Below are 24,332 nucleotides of genomic sequence, written 5' to 3' on the forward strand. Positions count from 1 at the left end.
CAGGGAATGATGGGATTTGGACTATCATTGATAGATTCAACAAGCAAGCTCGTTTCATTCCGGTTTGCAAAAGCATAAAGGCAGATCATATGGCTAAGCTTTTCACGGCACAGATCTTTAAGCACCAAGTAGCAAATTCTATAGCATTGGATATGCTGAAATGCTACCTGGGTGACCAAGGTTCAAACTGGGAAAAGTACCTACCATTGGTAGAGTTTGCTTACAATAATACAGTACACAGCTCTTAAGGGAAAGCCCCCTTGGAGCTCATCTATGGGAAGGTGCTTCTGCCACCCATCCAGAGGACCAAGGACGAAATATTTGCAGCTGATCAGTTTGTGAGAGACCTTCAGACAGCTTACAGCCAAGTCCGGACAGCAATTGAAAGGTCTCAAGAGAAGCATAAAAGAGCTGCAGATAAGCATAGGAGACAGTTGGATCTCAAGGAACGCAATTGGGTACTTTTGAAGTTCGAGAAAGCTAGGCTTCGTAAGTTTAAAGGCAAACAGAAAGTGTATGCAAAGTTATCTCCCAGGTACTATGGCCCTTTCAAAGTTACAGAAAGAATAAATGAGGTTGCATACAGGTTAGCATTGCCAGAGCATTGGAGGATTCACAATGCATTCCATGTGGGTCTTCTAAAGAAATTTCAGGGGACAGAGCCTACAGAGGCAATATCAGAGGATCCACCAGAAGTGGATGAGCTAGAGGAGGTTCTTCAACCAAAGCAGATTGTGTACCATACTGTACGCAAAGGCCCTCACGGCAAGGAATTTTACAGGTACCTTGTAAAATTCAAGAATTATACGGCATTGGATGCCAAGTGGATGGATGAAGACATGTTGTCCGATCATCCACAGCTTTTGGATGTTTACAAGGAAGCTTTTCAATTGAGGTCAACTGAATAGAAGCCGAGGGGATGTCACCACAATGTAAATATCCTAAGTCAAAGTATAATTGACCATTTATTTGATCATAATTAAAGAGTTTTCCTTCTGGGTTAATTATGGTCAAAAGAGTTTTCTTCTGTTGGTCAAAGAATTGACTACGGTCAAAGATACTTGACTTCGGTCAAGTAAGCCTGGTTTCGCTCAGGAAGACTTGGTTTATACCAAGAAGGTTAACTGTGGTTAACCAAGCTGTACCAACTTCGGTTGGAGAGTTGTGCCAACTTGGGTTGGAGAGACTTGACTATAATTAAGACGCCTCGACCCTTGGTCAAAGCCCCTTAATTATGATCAAGAGCGTTGACTCCCATCAACCAGAGAATCAATATATTTTTATATTTGTTATGTGTGCACGTGTTTTCAGTGGGGACGCCCATCGTGATTAGAATTAGTCCACAGTGTATTATTTGCATGCAAAGCGCTAATAATTAATAGGTGCCATGGTGGTGCGCTTTAATAAGTGTTGCAGGTACTGGGAAGGGTTATTTTTCCCAAGCGCTATGGAGCCTAACAAGCAACTAGGAGGCGGTTCGCGTGACCAAGTGCTTCGAAGACTCCAGAGTTGCCCTTAGTGTTATGTAATAGGACTTAGTCTAGATTTTAGACAAGTGGCATGTTGCCAATTTGAAATGAGCTTGCAGCTCTTGTAATATTGATTCACGTTTTTGGATTTTTGGGAGACACAACTCTACGCTGAACTTTTGTACTCACTTTCTCCTTGTGAATAAAGACCTTCGGGGAGGGGGGGGGGGGGGGGGGGGGGCAGCCCGACGTTTGTCCTGCGCCCTAGTGTGCTTGTAGAGAGAGGGAGTGAAGGAGAGCAAGAGAGTGAGTGAGTGTATTGCAAAGAGCTGGAGGTTTCATAGAGCCTTTGTGAAGAGATATGCCAAGCTGTCCTCCTTCGAGAGATGGGGCAATTATATGTTTCCAATCGACAATCGCTCCCTGACATTATGTTAGTGAACCTCTATGTGCTTGGTACGCGCATGAAACACGGGATTGTGCACAATAGCCAAGCCACAATGTAGATGGTAATGTTTGCTGACATCAAGTGTGACACAAATAATTCAGGCAACCAACAGCTTGCTGAAATAGAGTGGAATCAAAATGGGATCATCATTGCCATTCTCTCAAGAAAAATAAAAGCTAAGCTCCAAGGTGTCAAGACCCGCTTACAATCCTCGAACTGAAAGCAATGCAAGAGCTGTCCAATATGCTTAGATTGGCTCATCATAATGCACCCCTAAAAAAGAGCAAACTGGATGCCAAGATAATATTGGAGGGACACGCAGCAAATGCCACGTGTCACCTCGAGAAACACGCTGGGTGCGGGGGTCCCAAACCCCAAAAAGTCCCGGGAGGGATGAGAGAGAGAGGGTTGAATTCCTTATTATATTCAAGGTACATGAGATTATCCCTTTGCTTATGGGATTACTTTCTTGCCAAATACATGTGTCAGCCCGAACCAAGAGCCCTTCATTAACACATTAATCAACCAAGCCACAAGGGGGTACTAAGGGGCATAGGCCCATATTCTACCACCCCCCCATGGGCCAAAGCACCTTGAAACGTGGACAAGGCCAAACAAACGCCAGCCCAACCACAACGAGGGAGACCACAAACTGCACGAGATTCAGCACATCAAAGCTGCCCCCTAAAGTGCACAAACGTGTCACCACCTCACAAGGTCGTCAGTCGCCGGTGCATGCGAGACGCCGCCAAATCATCGCACTTATTACAAGACACGGATCATGACACTCCGTGCAGGGTCGCACTGAACAGTGAACAGTCTGCTGCGAATCACGACGCAAGCAGCACACAGTTTTTGCCAGACAGCCTGCTCTGATACCATATTGGAGGGACACGCAGCAAATGCCACATGTCACCTCGAGAAACACGCCGGGTGCAGTGGTCCCAAACCCCGCCCCATGGCCACGTGCAAGAAGCCTCTCTCTCCTCCCAAAAAGTCCCGGGAGGGATGAGAGAGAGAGGGTTGAATTCCTTATTATATTCAAGGTACATGAGATTATCCATTTGCTTATGGGATTACTTTCTTGCCAAATACACGTGTCAGCCCGAACCAAGCGCCCTTCATTAACACATTAATCAACCAAGCCACAAGGGGGTACTAAGGGGCGTAGGCCCATATTCTAACAGATAATAGTGCCAACTGAGCCATATTTGTCATGGCAAAAGAATACTGCAAATCAGCCTTAAAGGTGCAATTTGCTGCCTAGATGGCCCAGTGATAAGCATGTCTTCCATCCATGCTTGGCTGTCAAAAGCATTATTGTGGCATAAAGGCTCCTCATTACAGGCTGGGGCAATCAATGCAACATCTTAAAAATGTCCATGCATCTAACGTTGTGCACCCCTAGTACGGGCAGCCAAAGGTTCAGCCTCCTTGCTGTCCTTAAGTGTATCCAACAGCCATCTAAGACTGTTTTGTGCTGTCTAATGGCAGCCCTTTCCTTGCTAACTGCTTGCTCAATAGCATTGTCATCATGCTGAGGCATATCAGGCTTAGCATGGGCATCAATCTGAGGCTGAGAACCGCTAGCAGCTTGGGGATGTAAACTCTCCAATGGCTGACCGCTAGCAGCTTGGGGATGTAAACTCTCCAATGGCTGATCTAAATCTGTACCAGACTTGAAGAGGGGCAGCAGTGTGTCAAAGAAATCAGAGGCATTACAGAAGGCTGTTTTGACAGTCCAGCCAAGCTAGAGCTACTTGCTCAGCAAAAACTTCTCTGATGACAATAATTTTTCCAGTGTTAGAACTTAGGCTGGTACAATATGTAGCCTTTACTTTGTGAGCTGTAGCCAATAAAGATACACTATCCTCCAACTTCTACCGCAGCTGAGATGGTACATGTGCATATGCCAAACAACCAAAGACCCTCATATGTGAGATCACTGGCTTACAGCCTATCATAGGAATTTATGGTCTTCAATGCATCTTCAATGCCCTGGTTGATGCTCTATTCAGCATATTATTGGCCCACATGACGGCATCCAACCAACATTTGTTTGGGTAAATACTTGCCCTTTAGCATACACCTGGCTATGTCCATTAAAGTCACATTCTTCCGCTCTGCAACTCCATTTTGCTGCAGTGTGTATGGCACTGTGCACTCGTGTATGATGCCCCGGGCTGCTAACAAATCAAAAAATTTACAAGACATGTAAATAGCGCCACACTATGAACCATAGTTGCACGAAACGCTCGTTTCGTGGGAGGAAACGGAAACGGCGAAACAGAAACGCCGTTTCGTCAAGAAACGGCGTTTCGTTTTTCCTGTTTTCCCAGAAACCCTAAAAACGGGTTTTTTGGGTTTTCTTCCAGAATTTCGCCGCTGCCGTTTTTCGTCGCCTCCCGCATTCTTTCAGCCTCCTTCTAGCATCCTTTCAGCATCCTTCAAGCTCTCTCCATCCCATCCTTTGCTCTTGGACCTGCCCTCACCTCCATCCTTCTCTGAGCTCTCTCCATCCTCTTCATCCTTTGCTCCATCTTCTCCATCCTGCAAGCTGCAGCCTGCAGCTTGGCAGCCTGCTCTCCTGACTCCATCCCTCCATCCTTCTTCTCTCCATCCTCTCTTTAATCTTACCTTCTACCTCTCCGTCCTCCTCCTCTCCATTCTCCTTCACTTCTACCTCTCCATCCTCTTTTACCTCTATCTCTCCATCCTCCTTCTACAGTCTACCTCCCATCCTTTCTCACGAGTCACTTGTGACCTCTCCATCCTCCTCAATGCCGAGAGATGCTTATTGGGTCCATGTCTCCCTCCTGGATAGTTATAAAGGAGGCGGTGGCTCCAAGAAGTGGAGATGCAACTATTGCGGCATAAGCAAGACGGGGTCTGTCACACGGGTGAAAGACCATCTAGCAGGTGTTCCCTGCAAGGATGTAGGACCTTGTGAGTTCGTGCCTACTGCAGTGAAAGGTGGCCTAGCAGAATGGAAGCGTGCGCGTATGGCAGCCTTGGCTGCAAAAAGTGGAGGACAAGGGCTGCAAGATGAAGAAGAGGCTGCTGACACTGAGCCATTGGATGATGCCAGCACATTGGGTTCTGCAAAGAGAAGTAGAGGGGCATCAACTACATCGAGCGCAGGTCCTAGTGCCACAAGAACACCCTTGCCACATGGATCAAATAGTGTGGATGCTAGTGCGGGGAAAAGAGGATCACTGCAAAGGTCTAGCATTCAAGCACGCTTGCAAAAGCAAGCAGTGAAGGAGGCCACTAGTGAGCTCACAAAGCTCTTCATACAATGTGCAATACCCTTTCATGTGGCGAAGACTACACGATGGAGGAAGGCCATGAGAGCTGTAAGCCGCATTGGGTATGAATGGGAAGGGCCTACATATGAGGCCTTGCGGACAAGAGAGCTAAGAAGAGAGAGGGAATGTGTGGAAGACCAAATGAAGCCCTTGAAAGAGACTTGGAAAAAATATGGATGCACACTCTTATGCGATGGATGGTCAGATGCACGCAAGAGGAATGTGTACAATATTTTAGTGTCTTCTTGCAAGGGAACCATGTTCTTGAGAGCCATAGACGCTTCCACTGCAGGTACAGTGATTACAGGGCTGTATATTTGGGAGCATTTACGGGCAGCCATTATGGAGATAGGTGTTGAGTATGTGGTGCAGGTGGTGACAGATAATGGCAGCAATTGTGTGTCAATGGGTGCCATGTTAGAAGATGAGTTCCCTAAGATTGTGTGGACACCCTGTGCCTCACATTGCCTTGATCTTTTGATCGAGGACCTAGGGAAGATACCTTGGATTGATGCCATCTTCTCCACAGCCCGCAGTATCGTGAAGTTTGTCACGAAGAGACCCAAAGTCCTCAGCATCTATCGGGCTTACAGTGACCTTGAGCTATTGAAACCTCCAACCACAAGGTTTGCTTACATGTTCATAGTGGTGGAGAGGCTTGTGCGAGTGCGCCAGGGCTTGTTGCGCACGGTTGTGTCTCGGGAGTGGGGAGATTGGGATGATAGAGGCCAAGCAAAGTCTATCAAATTTTTTCGCATGATCATGGATGAGTCTTGGTGGAATCAGGCGGAGGCATTAATCAAATCGATTAATCCTATCTACACGGTGCTTCGCATCACAGACATGGAGGGAAGCACATTAGGGCTCTTGTACGAGTTTATGGACAAGATTGGAGAGGCCCTCAACAGAAACACTTCCCTATCGCCTGATAAGTAAGACTTTTTACTTTTGTAATATGTATAATTATTGCAGTTACTAAATGGCAATTTGTTATCATGAAGCCTGGAATTTTCAGATATATATTATGTATGTACTATTATCTATAGTCTATCAATTTTGTATGCATAATGCATTCTAATTTCTTGTGGCATGATTTAGGGTTGAGTCCATCCGTGCTATATGGAATAAGCGGTGGAATTAGTTCCACCGCCCAATCCATGCGGTGGCACATGTATTGCATCCGCTCTGGCGCAGTCAAGAGCAATATGAGAATGACGAGTTGGAGGAGGGGATGCAACAGTATCTACAAAATTGGACAGGTGGTGACTTGGAGATGCAACGAAGATTGGAGGATGAACTTCTATTGTTCCGCAATCACAGCCTCTCCTTTGGTCGACCTACAGCTAGGCTCCGAGAGACACAGTTGCAACCTGTCTCCTGGTGGGAGAAATATGGCAACTGTACTCCTACTTTGGTAAGAGTCTAAGAGACAAGTTCCAACGCCACTAGTTGGAGCTTAGTCGTTAAGTAATTTGAAGTTTTATCTACTACAAATATGTTTAAAGTTATCAAGTTCCTGATACTTATCTCGGCTTAATTGGCTTATGGCAGAAACGCCTTGCTATACGTGTTCTCTCACAGGACTGCAGTTCCGGTCCTTGTGAGAGGAACTGGAGCACTTGGGCCCTCTTTCACACAAAGAAGAGGAACAGATTGAGCACGGCTCAATTGGAGCGGTTGGTGTTTTGTCATTGCAACCTCCGTCTCCTTGAGTTCACCGCCGGCTGCCCCGAACCTCGCCAAGTGAATGTAGACAAGGTGGACGTGGAGAAGATGGAGGTCATACCAGATATCCCACGGGAGGAGCTGGACATATACACCATGTTGTATGAGGAGTTGTCAGCGCCAGCACACCACACACGATCATACACTCAACCATCTGGAGATGGTGCTAGTACTTCAGTTGCACCCGATGGTCCTGATCCTGATGTTGATGATTCTTCTTCAGACAGTGACACAGATGCCTCGAACTTATCTGAGGACGCAGAGGATGACGATGACGAGGAGGCCATGGATGATGCAGATGATCAGTAGTCCTGCTGTTTTTTTATATCATCCATGAGTGCTTTTATTTTGAGTCTTGCATGACTCATGAGTCATGAGTCATGAATCATGATCATGAAATTTGTGGACCATGAATCATGATCATCTATGGAGTCTGGACATTGAATACTTTCAAGTTTCAAGTTTCAACTTGTGTGCTAAGTTTAAACTTTTAAGTACTTCAAACTTCTAAATTTCAGATTCTTGTAATGCCAAACTTGTTAGTCATGACTCATGATACATGTTGATTTCAGATTATTGAAGCATCATTCAAGAATTTAGAATCATAGAGGCATGAATCATGAATGATGCATTGATGCTTAAAGGCTGAAGCCTGAAGCTTCAGCCTTCAAGTATAGATAATTGTAATTTGTATTATGTATGATTTGCACTCTATTGATAATTAAATTATGTATAAAAAATAAATTTTTATACATAAATTGTATCATATTGCCGTTTCTTCCGTTTCCGTTTCGGCGGGGCCCGGAAACTCCGTTTCTTCCGTTTCTTCCGTTTCCGTTTCTTCCGTTTCCGTTTCGGCTGGTAACTATGCTATGAACTGAGCTTAAAAGACTATGGTTTCCATTTGATCAGCATATCGTTTTTTGTACATTGAATCAGCAATCAAATAAGATAAACATCTAATTAACTTGAACACAAAACGCTTATGGAGAAGAGCCTCCAAAGGGATTCAGCTTATACTTCTAGAACAAATTTGCCAAGCACAATTGCGAATTCAGCACACACTTCTAGAAACAAATTGCTAATCACAATTGCAAAAGCATAAGAAACAGTTAGAAAGAAATGCAAAGTATATACCTAGATGAATCCAGGAACATTCCCAAACTCATCCTCTAAAAACACAACATAGTGCAGTTTCAATCTCATGATAGTCACTCATAAGGTTGAAAACCATAAACTCCATCACGCATAGCAGGGACTAGCTACTATGACATCCCCACTGACGTCATCAGCGCCCAACAGTGGGTGTAGACCATAGTATAAAAATATGCTCTCACACATACAAATCCACACACCCACACATACTTGAGCATCCATTTATACAAAGGTGTGACACACAATAGCAATGCTGACCTTGATATTCCTGAAATGTGGATGATCAGCCCTTACACCAGTGTCAAAAACTGCCATCCTCACTTTGGCTCCCGTAAAACCTTTGGCCCAAAGTCTTTCAGCTCCAAACATAGACGTAATTTGCGATCTCTACACTCATAAATTCACAACTTAGGTATGCGCATGATGCATCTCTCTCTCTCTCTCCTCTCTCTCTCTCTCTCTCTATATATATGAGGAGTTAATAAATGTTCTATTTAGCAACAACTCCAAGGACTTTTGGCAAAAACTCCTTGGGCAGAGATAACGCCACACCCAGATCTGGCACACCTATGCACTCACATTTTATGACATCCCCCACCAACCCACCGCCGACCTCTCGCACTGACCCCATCCTACCTTTTGCACTCTTTTCACCAAGGGTGGTGTCAAAGACGCAGCTTTGAAACTGCATAATGGCTGAGGAAAGATCTGAGGGACTATGGACAGAGTTTATTGCATATGCAATAAACATCCTAGCCCCAATTTTAGCGAAGCTCTTCAATGATGCAGTCTACCTTGGCTTCTCTTAACACCATCACACCCATTCACAAGGCAAGGGGATCCCATGAGATGGATGTGGCAATGGGGATGATGCGTTCTCTACCACTGCGAAAGGCAAAGGTTGTTCCTCCACCAAAGGTGAGTCCTCTACTAGTGGTGACAAAAAGAAGGGCGGCAAGAAGAAGTTTCAGGGAGAGTGCTTCTACTGCAAGAAGAAGGGCCATGTGATTGCAGATTTCCGGGTCAAGAAAGCAGATGAAAAGAATGGTACCCTGAAGAAGACAGATAAGAGGAAAGAGACAGCTAACAAAGTGGAAGCAGAGTTGGATCTATTTCTGGCCATTGAGGAAGAGTGTTCCTCAGTTCAAGAAGCTTCAACCACTAATTCATGGGTGTTGGATAGTGGTGCCTTCCATCATATGACCTGCAAGAAGGGTCTATATATTGTTCCTTGCAGCCTCTATAGGAACCCATCACCGTGACGGTTGGAAATAACACAAAATGCCCTGTTGAAGGTACAGGTATGGTTCCATTTGTTTCTATAAATGGAGATGTTAAGAAACTATCTAATGTGCTATATGTAAAACTACAGCACCATCATGATCAAACATGTCATGTCCAAGGTATATGCATCAGTACTTGACACAAAGGTCAGCCGATTCATAGAACTACAAGGACTTCAGGGAGAGAAGAGGAGTAGGTCGATTTCTAATGTGACCACCAGACCATGGATCACATAGTCACACTCAGGAGTGCCATCGAGAAGGCCACGGCACGGAGGCAAGAGGGTCTATTGTTGCTTTGTGGATTTTCTCTATGCCTTTGATACAGTCCGCTTTATTAGACAATTATAGGAGCGGTGCTACAACCAGGAGATCATATAGGCTGTTATGGCACTCTACGAGGGGGTTTCCAGACATGAGCTTGATGGACAGAGGAGATCATGAGCACTATTGGGGTCAAACAAGGGTACCCACTATCACCAACCTTGTTTGGCCTGAGCTAGAGACATTTATGGATACTCTGGGGGGGCTGGATGCTCTCTGGCTGGTTCCTTGATTCAGATCCTGTTATACGCAGATGACGTGGAACTATTATCTTCTTCTACAAAGGGCCCTCAACAGCACCTAGACGCATTAGACGCATTATAGGCATTCTGTGAGTTGTACGATTTGAGAATCAACCTTGGTAAGACCAAGGTTATGATCATCAACACATCTTGAGCATCCATGTATAGAGAACAGTTCACTTTTGGTCCCTTTCCTATTGCCCCTAGGACCTAGACACGTGTGTGCACATCTTTATTACTAATCATTGGCCAATGTTACATAGTTTTGGCGGTACTATTTACACCGCTTGATCGATCATAAATACAAACATATAACCGCACCATCAAATTGGCGCCTAACAATAATAAAGTTCTAATGACTATTAATTAACTAAATAATCATTTCTCTTGTCATGACACTCCCTCCTGCTTGAATGAGCAGAAGTCCTCTTCTGGATTATTGCTTGTCTCTTCCTCTTATGTGCACTTTCTCTTGTTACTTCTGCCATTGCATCGCCTCTTTGTAATCTGCGAGTATCTGTGGAAAATCTGTAAAGAACTCTTCTTCCATCCATTGTGCATCACTAGCTGGCTGGTTTTTAAACTTCAGTAAATACATATATCTCTTCTTTCCACGAGTACTCTTCTCTTTATGGTATACGATCTGTTCCGGAGTAAGAACTTCAGTCCCATCTTCAAGTTCAGGTTCTTCTTGCTGCTGAGTATCCAAAAACGCAGAAGTATCGCCATGGTATCTCTTCAAATTGCTCACATGAAAGATGTTCTTCATACGCCAGTGGGCTGGTAACTTCAGCTCATACGCTCTGGATCCTTCTTCTGGATATAAAGCTGCTGAAATATGAAATGGACCATAAAACTTCGGTGCTAGCTTGACATGTTTGGTACTTCCTCTCACTGACTTGATTCTTCTTTTATCAATCTTCAATAAAACCCAATCATCCTCCTTGTAATAAACTTCTTTTCTTTTTTTATTGGCTGCCTTGGATTGTTGAACCTGGGCCTTCTTAATATGTTCTTTTACCTGCTCAATAACCTGTGACATATCCTCAGCAAACTGGTCAGCAGCAAAAATTCGCTCCCCCAAGTGTGTTATTGGAGTGGGTAAACATTGCCCATAGATGATTTCAAATGGGGCTTTCTTGGTGGAAGTATGTACAGTGTTATTATAAGCAAACTCTAACATGGGTAAGAACTCTGGCCACCTTCTAGGTTGGTCATGGACATAAGCTCGAAGTAAAGTAATTATGGTTTGATTGGCATTCTCACTTTGTCCATCTCCTTGAGGATGGAAGGCTGTAGTAAATTTCAGTTTGGTTCCGAGATTCTCTAATAGAGCTGTCCAAAAGTTGCTAATGAAACGGCCATCATTATCGGATACAATGGATTTTGGTAACCCATGTAACCTGAAGATTTCCCTAATGAATAACCTTGCTGTTTCAGGAGCAGACAACTCTTTTTTACAGGGAATAAAATGAGCTTGTTTACTCAGCCTATCTATAACAGTGAAAATCTGCTCAAACTGACCAACCTTGGGAAAACCAGACACAAAATCCATTGTAATGTGTTCCCACCTTTCCGAAGGAATAGGCAAAGGCTGCAAAAGACCAGCAGTCTTACTTGTGTTAGATTTAATGCGCTGACATACGTCACATTGTTGAACAAAGGTCGAAACTTCCTTGCGAAGTTTAGGCCAATGGAAGTATCTCTCAATATTGTCAATGGTTCCTCTAATACCTCTATGTCCAGAATATGGACTCGCATGTAACTCACTCATGACTAGATACCGAAATGTTTTGGGTACACATATGGCACGTCCCAAAAATAAGTATCCATCCACGATGGAATAAGCCTCTAAATCCCCAACCTCATTACGTTGAATCTTCCCATAAATGTCAGCGAAGTCCTCATCTAAAGGATAAGCTTCAACCATTGCTCCTAATGATTTCTCCTTAATCACAGAAACGTGATTAACTTGGGGCCGTCTACTCAAAGCATCAGCTACTAAATTCTCCTTTCCCGGCTGATATTCGATATTTGGTTGCCCAAAGGATTGAATATATTCAGCCCATTTGATTTGTCTTGAAGAGACAATGGGTTGAGAGAACAAGTGCTTGATACTTTGATGGTCAGTCTTAATCTTGAAAGCAGAACCATATAAATAATGCTTCCATAACTTTAGAGCATGAATGATTGCCAATAACTCCTTCTCATACGTGATATATTTCAATTCAGCCCCTTGAAGTTTTCTACTCTCATAAGCAATGGGATGCCCTCCTTGCATCAACACTGCCCCAATCGAGGTACCACTAGCATCCGTACATACAACAAAGAACTCTTTGTCCATGTCCGGAAGTGTTAACACTGGTGCAGTCACTAATGTTCTCTTAAGCTCCTCAAAAGCTACTTGGTGAACCTCTCCCCACTCATACAAGGAATGCTTCTTCAACAAATCTGTTAGTGGGGAAGCAAGACGTGCAAAATTCTTAATGAATCTGCGATAACAACTACACATCCCTAGGAAGGATCTCAGCTCATGTAAGTTTTTGGGTATTGGCCATTCAATTATGGCCTTGACCTTTTTAGGGTCAACCCGAATTCCCTCGGCAGACACAATGTGTCCCAAATACTCTATTTCTGTCTTGAAGAACTCACTCTTCTTGATATTTAGAAACAATCGATCCTTCCTTAGGAGCTCCATCACCTTAGCAAGGTGATCCTTATGCTCTTCCTCATTCTGGCTGAACACTAAAATGTCATAAAAAAAGACTATGACAAATTTTCCCAAGTAGGGTCGCAAAACCCTTCTCATCAGCCTACTAAAAGTGGCTGGAGCATTAGTTAGGCCAAAAGGCATGACCAAAAACTCATAATGTCCAGTGAGAGTGCGAAAAGCAGTCTTATGTTCATGCCCAGCTTTCATACGAAGTTGATGATAACCAGATTTCAAATCCAATTTGCTAAAAACTTTAGCACCTTTAAGCATATCCAATTAATCATCCACTCTTGGAATCGGATACCGGTTCTTAATCGTAAGTTTATTCAAAGCACGGTAATCTATACACATACGATATGATTCATCCTTCTTCTTAACCAATAATACAGGTGCTCCAAATGGAGAACTGCTTGGTCGAATCAGGCCTTTTTGCAATAGATCTTCAATTTGTTTTTCTACCTCCTCCATTTCTATCCTGTTCATCCTATATGGGGCTCTACATGGAGGGGAAGCTCCTGGCTCTAAGTCTATGGCATGATCATCTTCTCTCTCCATGGGCAATTCGAATGAGTCATCTCTTGAAAATCGATCCTCATAAGCTCTAAGGAACTCATTTCTCTTCCGATCTTCTTTTGAGATATGAAGATCTCGTGAATCCCGTATATACACAAGATTACAATCTACCCCTCTTTTTACCAATCTTTTGGCTTGGGTAGGAGTAATCAATGGAATTGTATACACGTCCCGATCCCCTACGATCCTTATGTTTTCATCCTTATGTACAAAGCAACAATGATGAGTATGAGGATGAATAGCAGGGTTAAAATCATACCGCCATGGTTTACCTAGTATCATGTCAACGTCTTGTAAAGGGGCTACTAGAAAATCCCTTCGATCTCTATATTTTTGTATACGAAAAGGAATATTTCGTACTATGGATGTGTCTTCTTCATTGTGTCCCCTAAAAGCTCCTGAAAGCGACATGTTTTTTATAGGTTCTGGTTTAAGATGGAGTAATTTTGCCAATCTATCACTTACTAAGTCATAATTACATCCATCATCTAGGAGAACCACTATTCTCTGTCCATTCACGAATCCATACACCTTAAAAAGATCATGAGGCCCAAAGGTATTGGCTGAATGGACAGCATTCACTATTGGCTCAATAGTCACAGTAGATTTCGAGGGTGACAAGGTAGAAGCCTCACCCTCCTGCTTGGATGCCTTGGCTTTCCCTTTTACTGAATTCGTCTTGGCAATCTTAGCCAAGAGAACGGGACACTTATGCCATACGTGCCCTGGCTTATGTTTCTTACAACCGAAACATTTTCCTTCCTTAATCAACTTCCTCTTCTCTTCGTCAGTCATAGAAGGAAATGGCACCCATCCAGGACGTGATTGGCTATTCACATTCCTTACAAGAGCTTTACCCTTCCCTTTATTATTCTTAAACCGGTTTGGTTTCCTAAAAGTGGGTATATTATTGGTCTTAGATGATGACCCATACTCCTATTGAAGGGTTTACGAGGATTCAATTTTCTCTCGGCTATTTCAGCCAGCTTAGTGAGGTCCTTAAGCGTGGTCGGGTTAAACATTTCAACCTCGTACCTTACTTTTGGGCTTAAAGCTGCTAAATACTTCTTTCTCCTATCTTCCTCACTCTTTTCGGGTAACTCTAGAGAGAGTTTCCAAAATCTGGCTGTAAAATCTGCATTACTCTCATTATCGAACTGCCTAAACCTCTCCCAACGAAAGGTGAGGTTCTCTTCATGCCTCGGTGGCATGAAAGTGGTTTTTAGTTGCTCCACAAATTTAGCCCATTCATGAATAGGCTCTTTTCCTGTTTGTGACAAGGACCACCACATTAGAGCATCCTTCTGCAGATGCAATGTGGCAAGAGCAAGCTTCTCTTGCTCGGTCTTGTCTTGATGGGCAAAGTATAGCTCAAAATGACGAATCCAATTGAGGATTTTGTCAGCCTCCCTTGCCCCATCATATTTGGGGAACTCAATTCTCTCTCGCGGTTGGAATTTGGACCTCTTAGAAGGGTTACTCAACTCTTCATCCCCGAAGTTTAAAGTCCTCTTAGTCCCTAATCTTGTCATAATGGACTGCTCAATCATATTGCTAAGCTGGAAAACCAGCTTATCAACAGGAGTCTCCTCTCTTCCTCTTGCACTTGGATTAGAATCCATGTGTATTGGGTTTTGAGTTGAAGGCGTGAACTCATCACCTTGTTCTTGGCTGGTCTCATTTCTTCTTTCATTACGAAAGGAGAACTCCCTATCAGGAGGTTCTTGAAGGAGAGACTGCTGTAAATCTATTTGTGGGTTATCATACTCAAGATGTGTATAACTCTCACCTAATCCATCCTCTTCAAGAGGGGGTGAAGGTGTTCTTTCTCTCTCTCCTTGGGGTAATGAAGGAAAAGGAATAAGTTCATTGTTATATGTCCCTTCCCCTTCCATTCTTTCCTTTTAGTACTACAAGAGAGAAAATGTCTTGCTGTAATTTCAAAAAAGAAGGTTTATTTTACAGCAAACTTCAAGTGTTGTAGAGGTGGTGGTACTTATCCGACTCCCGCTTCGTTTGTGTTGAGAAGACACTTAAAATGACCTCCTTTCCCTTCTCTTTGAAGCTTTTCTTCTTGTATTTCTGCTGTAAACTGGTACGCTCCGTTTGGGCTACTTGTTTTGAGCGGATTGGAGCTCTAGATACCGTTATAGGGGTTACTTGATGGGTGGATCACTCCCTTAAAATCTTATTCCGATCCGACTTCCGGTTAGGTAGAACGGGAATCCCTTTTTCTCACGGTTTAAGGGTACATTCACATGGGGGGGGGGGGCAAAAGAGAACACCCCGTTCGCCGTTCGCCGTTGAAGGCCAAAATTTTTTCAGGGAAAACCCCTTGTCTCAGAACCTCGAGATTGGTCGATCGTGATCCTTTTCCGCCAACCTCTCTTGTGACTTCCATCGTTCACAACTGTCGCCCTCTTCTCGTCCCGCTCGTGGATCGTCGCCGCTCTGATACCAAATGTGAAAATCCACGCTTTTCAAAAATGCAAATGGTGGGAGAGAGATGACGGATGAATGCAATGTGGTAGAAAGAATGCTACGTGAGATTCACAATGAAAGGGTGATACCCTTTCATTAATGTCCCTTGAGATCACTCAAGTTCCATCTTCCCATTTACACCTACCCTTAGCCTATGACCCATGCACCTACCATTCAATGCACTCTAATGCACCCTTTCCCTTTCCTATTGCCCCTAGGACCTAGACACGTGTGTGCACATCTTTATTACTAATCATTGGCCAATGTTACATAGTTTTGGCGGTACTATTTACACCGCTTGATCGATCATAAATACAAACATATAACCACACCATCAAATTGGCGCCTAACAATAATAAAGTTCTAATGACTATTAATTAACTAAATAATCATTTCTCTTGTCATGACAACCTTTTGGTTTGACCAATGCTCCCACCACCTTCCAACAAATGATGAACAATTTGTTTCGAGATTTTCTGGGCAAATTCGTTGTAGTGTTCTTAGATGACATCTTGGTATATAGCCGAATGCTAGAGGATCACATAGGACACCTCCAGATTATCTTAGTTATTCTAAGACAGCATAAGCTCTATGCCAAGATGAGTAAATGTGACTTCTTTATGAAGGAGATCATTTATTTAGGACACAAGATTTCTTCTGAAGGTATTAGCATTGATCTTGATCGTATCCAGAAGGTTTTAGAATGGCCTATCCCTCAGACTGTGAAACAACTTCGTTCTTTCCTAGGATTTACGGTATTTCTACAGAAGTCTGTGCGTGATTATTCACACATCACGGCACCCCTAACAAACATGTTGAAAGGTCGTGGACGCAGGTCTACCCAACCAATCTCTTGGAATAAACATTGAACAAGGCTTTTAAAACCTTGAAGCTAACTATCAAGGAAGCACCAGTTCTTGCATTACCCGATCCTACCCGGCCTTATGTTTTAGAGGCCGATGCGAGTGATTTTGCGATTGGGACAGCTTTATTCCAAGAGGGCAGACCTGTAGCTTTTGAGAGTAAGACGCTAGACGACACCCAATATCGTTGGCCCACACTAGAAAAGAAACTCTATGCAGTAGTGTATGCCCTGAAGGTTTGGAGACACTACTTGTATGGTTCGAAGTTTCTTGTATTGACCGATCATCAGTCAATCAAGTATGTGTGTGATGGGTCTGAATTGAGGGGACAGAAAGCTAGATGGAAAAAATCAATGCAAGATTTTGATTTTGAAATATGTTATTGCAAGGGTTCGTTGAATAGTGTGGCGGATGCCTTAAGTCGAGTCAAATTTGTAAATGCTATGTCATTTACGGAAATATCCTCAAACCTATTTCAATCCTTGAGAGGGCTTTGCGCAACTGATAGTCATTTCAGTTCTTATTGGCAAAAAGTCCAGGATGGGAACTCCATGGTTGACCAAGACTCAGGGATTGTGCCCCCTACGGTACAGGCGGCGGGAGGTCAGTGGATGATTAGGAACGGCTTGCTGTTCCGGGATGGAAAGATTTGTGTGCCGGATGTTCTGGAACTTCGATCCAAGATTCTCTGGGAGTGTCATGATGCTCCTAGTGCTGGACATCTAGGTATACATCAGACTCTGTCTCTTGTAAAGCATACCTTTTATTGGCCTAAGATGCGTGCATTTATTCAAAACTATGTGGTAGGTTGCCGGGTTTGTCAAGTTACTAAGACAGAACGCCTTAGAAGCGCAGGTTTATTACAGCCATTGCAGATTACAGGTAATAAATGGGAAAGTATTTCCATGGATTTTATTACTGGTTTGCCTTGAACGCGCAAGGGTCATGACTCCATTTGGGTCATAGTCGATCGTCTGACAAAAATGGCTAGATCCTTACCTACTAGAACAACTATTTCAGCTGTTCAGCTGGCTCACGAGTTTGTGGACCACTTGTTTAAGCTGTATGGTTTGCCCTCTGACATAGTCAGTGACAGGGACTCAAAGTTTACAAGTAAATTTTGGACACTTGTTTTTTAGAAGTTAGAAACTACTCTAAGTATGAGTTCCTCAGATCATGCACAATCCAATGGCAGTACATAGAAGGTTAACCAATTGGTTGAAGATATGCTTCGGGCATATGTTTCTAAGAGACAGTCTTCATGGGAAGATTATCTACCTATGATAGAATTTGCTTATAACAGTACAAAGCATTCGAGTACTGGTTACAGTCCTTTTATGCTTATGTACGGGTTTCAACCTAAGTCACCAGTTATGGTTGGGTTAAAGGGAATCCAAAATGATGCTGCAAAGACCTTCTTGCTAGACATGCAGGAAATGTTGCAGTTTGGCAAGGAGTCTATTAGAAGTGCCCAAGATCGGGACAGATTTTATGCTAATAGACATCGTTCACCTAGAGAGTTCTCTGAAGGAACGATGGTATATTTGCGAATTCCCAAGGAATCCAAGAGCCTAAGTACTGGTTTGGTTCCGAAGTTATCCCCCAGATACTATGGTTCGTTCAAGGTTATTAAAAGAATTGGACCAGTTGCATATCGACTAGAATCGCCTCCTGATGTTAAAGTACATCCAGTCTTTCATGTTAGTAGACTGAAAGAAGTATTGGGTGCGGATGATCAACTTGTTTCACCTCAAGAAATAATATAAGTTACAGATTTGACTTTTATTCCACACGAACCTGAGTGTATTCTTGAATTTCGTGAAAGACAGATTCGTAATAGAACTATCACGGAATATAAGATCCAGTGGAAGGATCGTGTTGAGGAGGATGCAACATGGGAGACATTACAAAACCTCCAGAGGACATTCCCGGGTTTTTCAGCGAGCTCAAGAGTGTGTTCTTAGAGGAGGGGAAGTATGTCATGTGCACGGATTGGTATCCGACGTGTACTGGGTACACAAGACTAGCTCAAGTAGCTTGGGGAGGCTTAGAGCTAGGCAGGCTTGATTCTCGGGTTGAGTGGCAAGGGTACGAACCAGTTAGAGGTCTTCGCTATTTTTGGCGCTTGGGGCCCGAGTCTATATAAGGGGCCCAAAGGTTCAGTTCTCAGAGAGCCGAGGGGAGCAAGTTTCGTTCCTAGGTGCTAGGTCTGATCCTGGATTGAGTCGCGGACGTGCGCCTGCATCATAACGTAGCCCAAGGCCCAGCAACAAATCCCAAGCTTCACAGCGCCACCTGGTGGTATGGGACACCAGGCTGGTTAGGATCTGGTTGGGAGTTCGTGCCAGTAGCTCAGCTCGTGGCTTGGAGGGGACATCTCTTGATTCGGGATCACATCCCGTAGATGTCATGGTTGGGTGGTGAGCAGCCTGCTCAGTTTCCTCACGTTGGTGTGTTCTTGTGTTTGCTTGCAGATCAGAGGTTTCAGGAGTGCTGGGACGTGTCAAGAAGGGCTTAATTGATCCTCCAAGGTATACCCGGATCCACCTCCCACACTCACTAAGGATCTCTATTGGACAATTCTGCATTGTGATCGATAGGATTGAGATCACTCCTTGTACACCAGGACATTGCCACTACAAGGTGGTTGTTAGTAAGGCAGTGGCCCTATTACTTAGAAGGGTTAGAGGCAATTTTTATCCCTATCAAAGGGCTTTTCCCCTAATTGTAGTTAGAGGTCCCTATCTAAGGTTTTTTCCCCTAACTGTAGTTAAAAATTGAGTTAATGTTAGCACATGTGGTTTAACCCTAGTTGGGTGCCACCCTAGGGTTTTGTCATGTTGGGCAGACCTTTCTCCATGTTGCAATCTCGAATTCAGCTTGCTCCCTCCATCTCCAAGCCCCATTTTCTTCACATTCAGCATGTGTATGCAAGTAGATAGAGGACACTTCAGAACCAGGAGAAAGAACACTGAGATGTTCAGCTAACGGAATACATAAAAAGATCCAACTATAAAACTTGTCAAAGATGTACCAGCACCTGTAGCATAGAGGCTGCGGTAGTACGCAACTGGCACAGTATGCTGCTGTAACTCCTCCTGAACTGCCACACACCGTCAAAGTAGGCTTCAGTAGCTGCTCTAGGCTGAGCCCTCTGCTACTTCACTCATGCACTTCCAATTGCTCTCTCCCTGCTCTCTCCCTGTGCTACCCCCTCCGCTAACCCCTCCGTACCCCCTCACTACCTCTGCTACCCCCCGCTACCTCTACTAACCCCCCCCGCTACCCCCTCCGCTACCCCTACTACCCCCCGCTAACCCCCTCCACTACCCCCCGCTACCCCCTCCGCTACCCCCTCCGCTAACCCCCACGCTACCTCGCCACCCCCTGCTACCCTTCTCACTACTCCTCCGCTACCTCTAACCCCCCCGCTACCTCGCTACCCCCCCGCTACCTCGCTTTACACCCCCCCCCCAAACCCCCCTCACTACCCCCTCCGCTACCCCTCTCTACCCCCCGCTACTCCCTTCGCCAACCCCCCCGCTACCCTCTCTACCCCCCGCTACCCCCCCCCTCTCCCCTCGAAGAAAAAAAAAAAGGAAGAAGAAGAAGAAGAAAAAGGAGGGGGGGGAAAGCAACTTCGGTCTCCTGCAGTCTCTTCTTTGCCCCCATAATGAAAGGAACAAGGGGATGAGGACAAGAGACTAGGCGGGAGACCCCTCGATCCAAATCTGCATACGCGTGGAGATGGGGAAGGGGAACGGTGATAAGGCGAAAAATCTAGTACAGCAACAATTCTAAGGATTTTTTGCGGAGATTCCTTGAGCGTAGGTCCCCATCACCCCTCACCGACACGAGTCAGGCACACGTATGCACACCATCTATATGATGTCCCACACCAGCCCACTCCAGACCTCATACACACACCTTGTCCCACCACTTGCACGTTGTTCACCAGAGGGGGAGTCAAGGACGCGACATTGAAACTGCACAATGGCCGAGCTAAGGATCACAAGGGGCTATGCACTGAGTTTATCGCATATGGGATCGACACGTTAGCCCCGATCCTAGCAAAGCTATTCAATGACACTGTTTGCCTTGGCTTCCTGCGCACTTGGACACTCAACACCATCACCCCCATCCACAAGGTAGGGGATCCCATGGACCCGAGTAACTACAGGACTATCATGATTGGACATGTGATGTCCAAGATCTATGCAGCTGTATTAGATGCATAGGTCAGCCTGTTCGCAGAGATGAGAGGGCTCAAAGCAGAGGGTCGGGCCGGTTTCAGGCGAGACCATGGGACTATGGATCACATACTTACACTCAGGAGTGTCATTGAGGAGGCCAAATCACGAAAGGAGAGGGTATACTGTTGCTTTGTGGATTTCCACAAAGCCTTTGACAAAGTACCTCGAGCTCGTCTTATCACACGCCTACAGACACTGGGATTTGATCAGGAGATCATCTGGGCAGTCATGGCACTGTATGAGAGAGTCTCAGGCCGAGTTTGTACAGGCGCAGGTTGAACAAATGAGATCCTGAGTACCATAGGGTCCAACAGGGTTGTCCCTTATCACCGACCCTGTTTGGCCTCTACATCGATGAGCTTGAGACTTTCATGGGGATGTTCGGAGGGACCGGTTGCTCACTTGTCGGGATCATCATCAGGATTCTTCTTTATGCAGATGACGTGGTACTCTTGTCCACACCCAAGGGGCTCCAGCGACACCTGGATGCACTGCAGGCTTTTTGTTTATCCCATGATTTAGAGGTCAACCTTGGCAAGACCAAGGTCATGATCTTTAACACCTCTCGAGCAAACATGCAACGGAAACAGTTTACTTTTACTTTGGGTGGGTCACCAGTTGAGATCGTATCCTCATACACTTACTTGGGGGTCATCTTCTCCGGCCCGATCTTCATGATGAGACCAACGATGCAGGCCAGACTAAGCAGGGGATACACCTCACTGGCTCGGCTAGAGAGACAGTGCTTTCACTCCCACTTCCAGGACCCTCGGACCAAGGCTCTTCTCTTCAACTCCTTGGTCCGACCAGCCAGTATGTATGGCAGCCCTTGCTGGGGGCCTGACATGTTAGAGATAGAGTGGACACGGGAGGAGCGCTTGCAGATCCTCATGCTCTCACGGATGATCCGGGGGAAACCGTCTATACCACATCACATCATTCAGGCCGAGTTTGGTGCTTCTCCACTCCAGCTCGATGCAGCCTTTCAGACCATCACATATCTACACCGGGTTAGATCATATGGGGACTGCACATCAAGGAGACAGAGGTTGCCATGGTTGGCTCTCGATTCCTCCATGAGGTTGGTAGCATAGGGAGACGAGCGATGCTGGTATGCACGGACTCACAGATGGTTTGTGAGACTAGGGTATCGATAGGATACCTCCTTTTCAGTACAGTTTAGATGCCCCTCTGGTACTCCCACCCACCATCCCGATTGGGCCACATATCAACCAGGTCATTCGAGAGGATCTCCTGCAGCTACACACCTTTAGGACCTGGTTGGAGCCGAGGGAGCTTCCAGTGAAGCTGAGTTTCTACAGAGATTACTATCTTCGCATTTTGGAGGAAGGATTCATCACACCACCGGGGTACATTGAGCTTCATATGCCCCACTCACTACGGATCTCCATCGGACAGTTTCGGGTATCATCACACCACCTCCACATAAAGAGCGGCAAAGCAGACGGGATTCCTAGGGAGCATCGCTTATGCATACTGTGCGACTGTCAGGAGGTTGAGTCGGAGGGGCATTTTATTTTCAGGTTCCCAGTGTACTACGAGATCCGAGGTCTCAACCACTGCCTCTTCAGAGGCGGCTCCGAGCTCCTTTCGAGATTCCTCGCCTACTGAGATCAGAGATGCCTCACGGCCTTCATTCACGAGGGAATCCGACATAGAGAGTACTTACTCATGCGACGGGGCTTGGTCACATCATCAGACACCTCTCAGAGCAGGATCACAAAGTTCTTCCCATCGAGTGACATTGATCGTCCAGTCTCTAGCCGCCGACGTGACAGAGACCCCGACCCGACGATCACAGCACGACACACGAGACATCAAGGGGACACACAGATCACTCTGGGGGACCTCCCGTCATTGTTCAGACCCGGGATACGTCCCACGGGAGTCACGGTGGCTCCGGTCTTGCGTCGAGCCTCGTCCAAGAGACTGAGACACACGGCACCCCTTGACGGGCACCAGCGTCCCATCACCAGCTATGCACCAGCCAGGGGGACATGACATACGGAGGATTCCGCTCCGCTCCAGTCCTTTTCTTTTCATTGTTACATCCAGATGTATTTGATTATGTATGATCAGACTTAGGATTCAGCGCGGGTGATGATGCTCGTTTCAGTAGCTCCACCCTTACTGTGATTTGTATCAGGTTTCTTTCAGTCTCATAGACCCATCCGTCTTCCGAAGACTCTAATAAAATTTCTTTCTTCCTTTCTTTCTTTCTTTCTTTCTTTCTCCAACACTATGTTGATGTGCACACTAGAGTGCCCTACTCTATGCAGACGTCTATTGTCGGGTTCTCCCAGCCCTTGGGGGGCCCTTTGGAGGGTCATATCAACTCAGTCAGTTCTCACTCTGGGCTCATAACCAGTCCTAACAAAAGGCCTAAGGCCATTCATATGTGCTGACAGGGTGGTCCATGTGGCTGCCCTAAGATTTACATAAGGTCACGTGTGCTGCCCCATGTGGCAGCCTGCTCACTGCCCACATGGCAGCTCCACCCTATTCGCCTACATGTGCCCATGTGACAAAAACAGCATGTGCCCGCATGGCACCTTCTACGCCCATCATGCTGTAGGTGTCAAGGCCCTTTGTCCTCCTCGTGTGGGTCTCAGGTGGGGCAACAGAACAGTCCACGTGGGACTGCCATGGGGCTGCCCATGGGCCTGTAGGGAGGGGGCACTGGCTAAGATCAGGTACAGCAAATAGGCCCAAAGAGTTGGCTGCAGAGCTCGGCAAAGTCCCAGCAAATAAGGCAGACGAGAGGGGTTTTATAGGCCATAATGAGCCGGTCTGGTCGGCCAGTCCTCAGCCATCAAGCGGACTGGTCGGCAGCAGCAGGTTGGCTAACCAGGTTGACTTCCAGTAGGTCACTCGGCCAAAACAGAGGGCTTCCAGCCCCTGCAAGTCCCGTTGCAGGCTGGAAGGAGGCCCCTCAGGAGTGCACTATAGAGAGCCAGCAGAAGTGCAGCAGCAAGAATCCAGCCCTTGTACCAGCCCTCTGGAGACAGAGGTTCCAGCAGGGTGCAGCAAAGGTGCCAGCAGATTCGGCAGCCCTTAGCCTACATTAAGAGCTCATCAAGTGAGCAGATCACCTCAAGGCAAAGAGGGTGCTGATGGAGAGTTCTAGGTGTTAGACAAGTGGCCTCTCATAGAGAGGGTAACCCACAGCGGAAGACTCTTAGTTAGCCCAGGAATTACACGCGGGCGTGTTTCACCTATGTGCAGACTAGCAAATAGACTGTGCTCAGAGGCAAATATAGAAGCAACACTTTATATTTCCGTTCGTCCACAAACTGGACAAGATACAATACCAAAAGGTTCTTCTGCTAAATGCATAGCACCTTTAGATCTCTGAGCCCTCGTGCTCCACTGAGCGTATGTAGACTCTCTGTCTAAAGGATCTCAGCTCCTTGCTGCCCTGAAAGATAGCCTAGGTTCCAACCTCTCCTGAGCTAAGTCTGCAGCTCCTCTAAC

The 24,332-nt window shown here is 45.6% G+C and overlaps 2 protein-coding genes across 2 annotated transcripts in view; one reads left to right on the forward strand and one right to left on the reverse strand.

The window, feature by feature from the left end:
* The window catches only part of S1P (SITE-1 protease), an 87,638-nt gene that overhangs the window by 58,410 nt on the left and 4,896 nt on the right, over positions 1 to 24,332 (reverse strand). The window contains exon 2 of the mRNA XM_087389292.1: positions 8,364 to 8,492. Coding sequence (XP_087245418.1) covers positions 8,364 to 8,492 — 129 coding nt within the window. The remainder of the gene's footprint in view (positions 1 to 8,363; positions 8,493 to 24,332) is intronic.
* Positions 6,422 to 7,381, forward strand: LOC147890739 (uncharacterized). Its single transcript, XM_087389085.1, has 2 exons — positions 6,422 to 6,639; positions 6,777 to 7,381. Exons 1-2 carry the CDS (start codon positions 6,457 to 6,459, stop codon positions 7,257 to 7,259), a joined length of 666 nt encoding a protein of 221 aa, XP_087245211.1. The 5' UTR covers positions 6,422 to 6,456; the 3' UTR covers positions 7,260 to 7,381.

This window comes from Dipteris shenzhenensis, chromosome 18, assembly GCF_047967505.1.
Source record: "Dipteris shenzhenensis isolate YYH24624 ecotype China chromosome 18, Dip_SZ_1.0, whole genome shotgun sequence".
NCBI classification, from domain to species: domain Eukaryota; kingdom Viridiplantae; phylum Streptophyta; class Polypodiopsida; order Gleicheniales; family Dipteridaceae; genus Dipteris; species Dipteris shenzhenensis.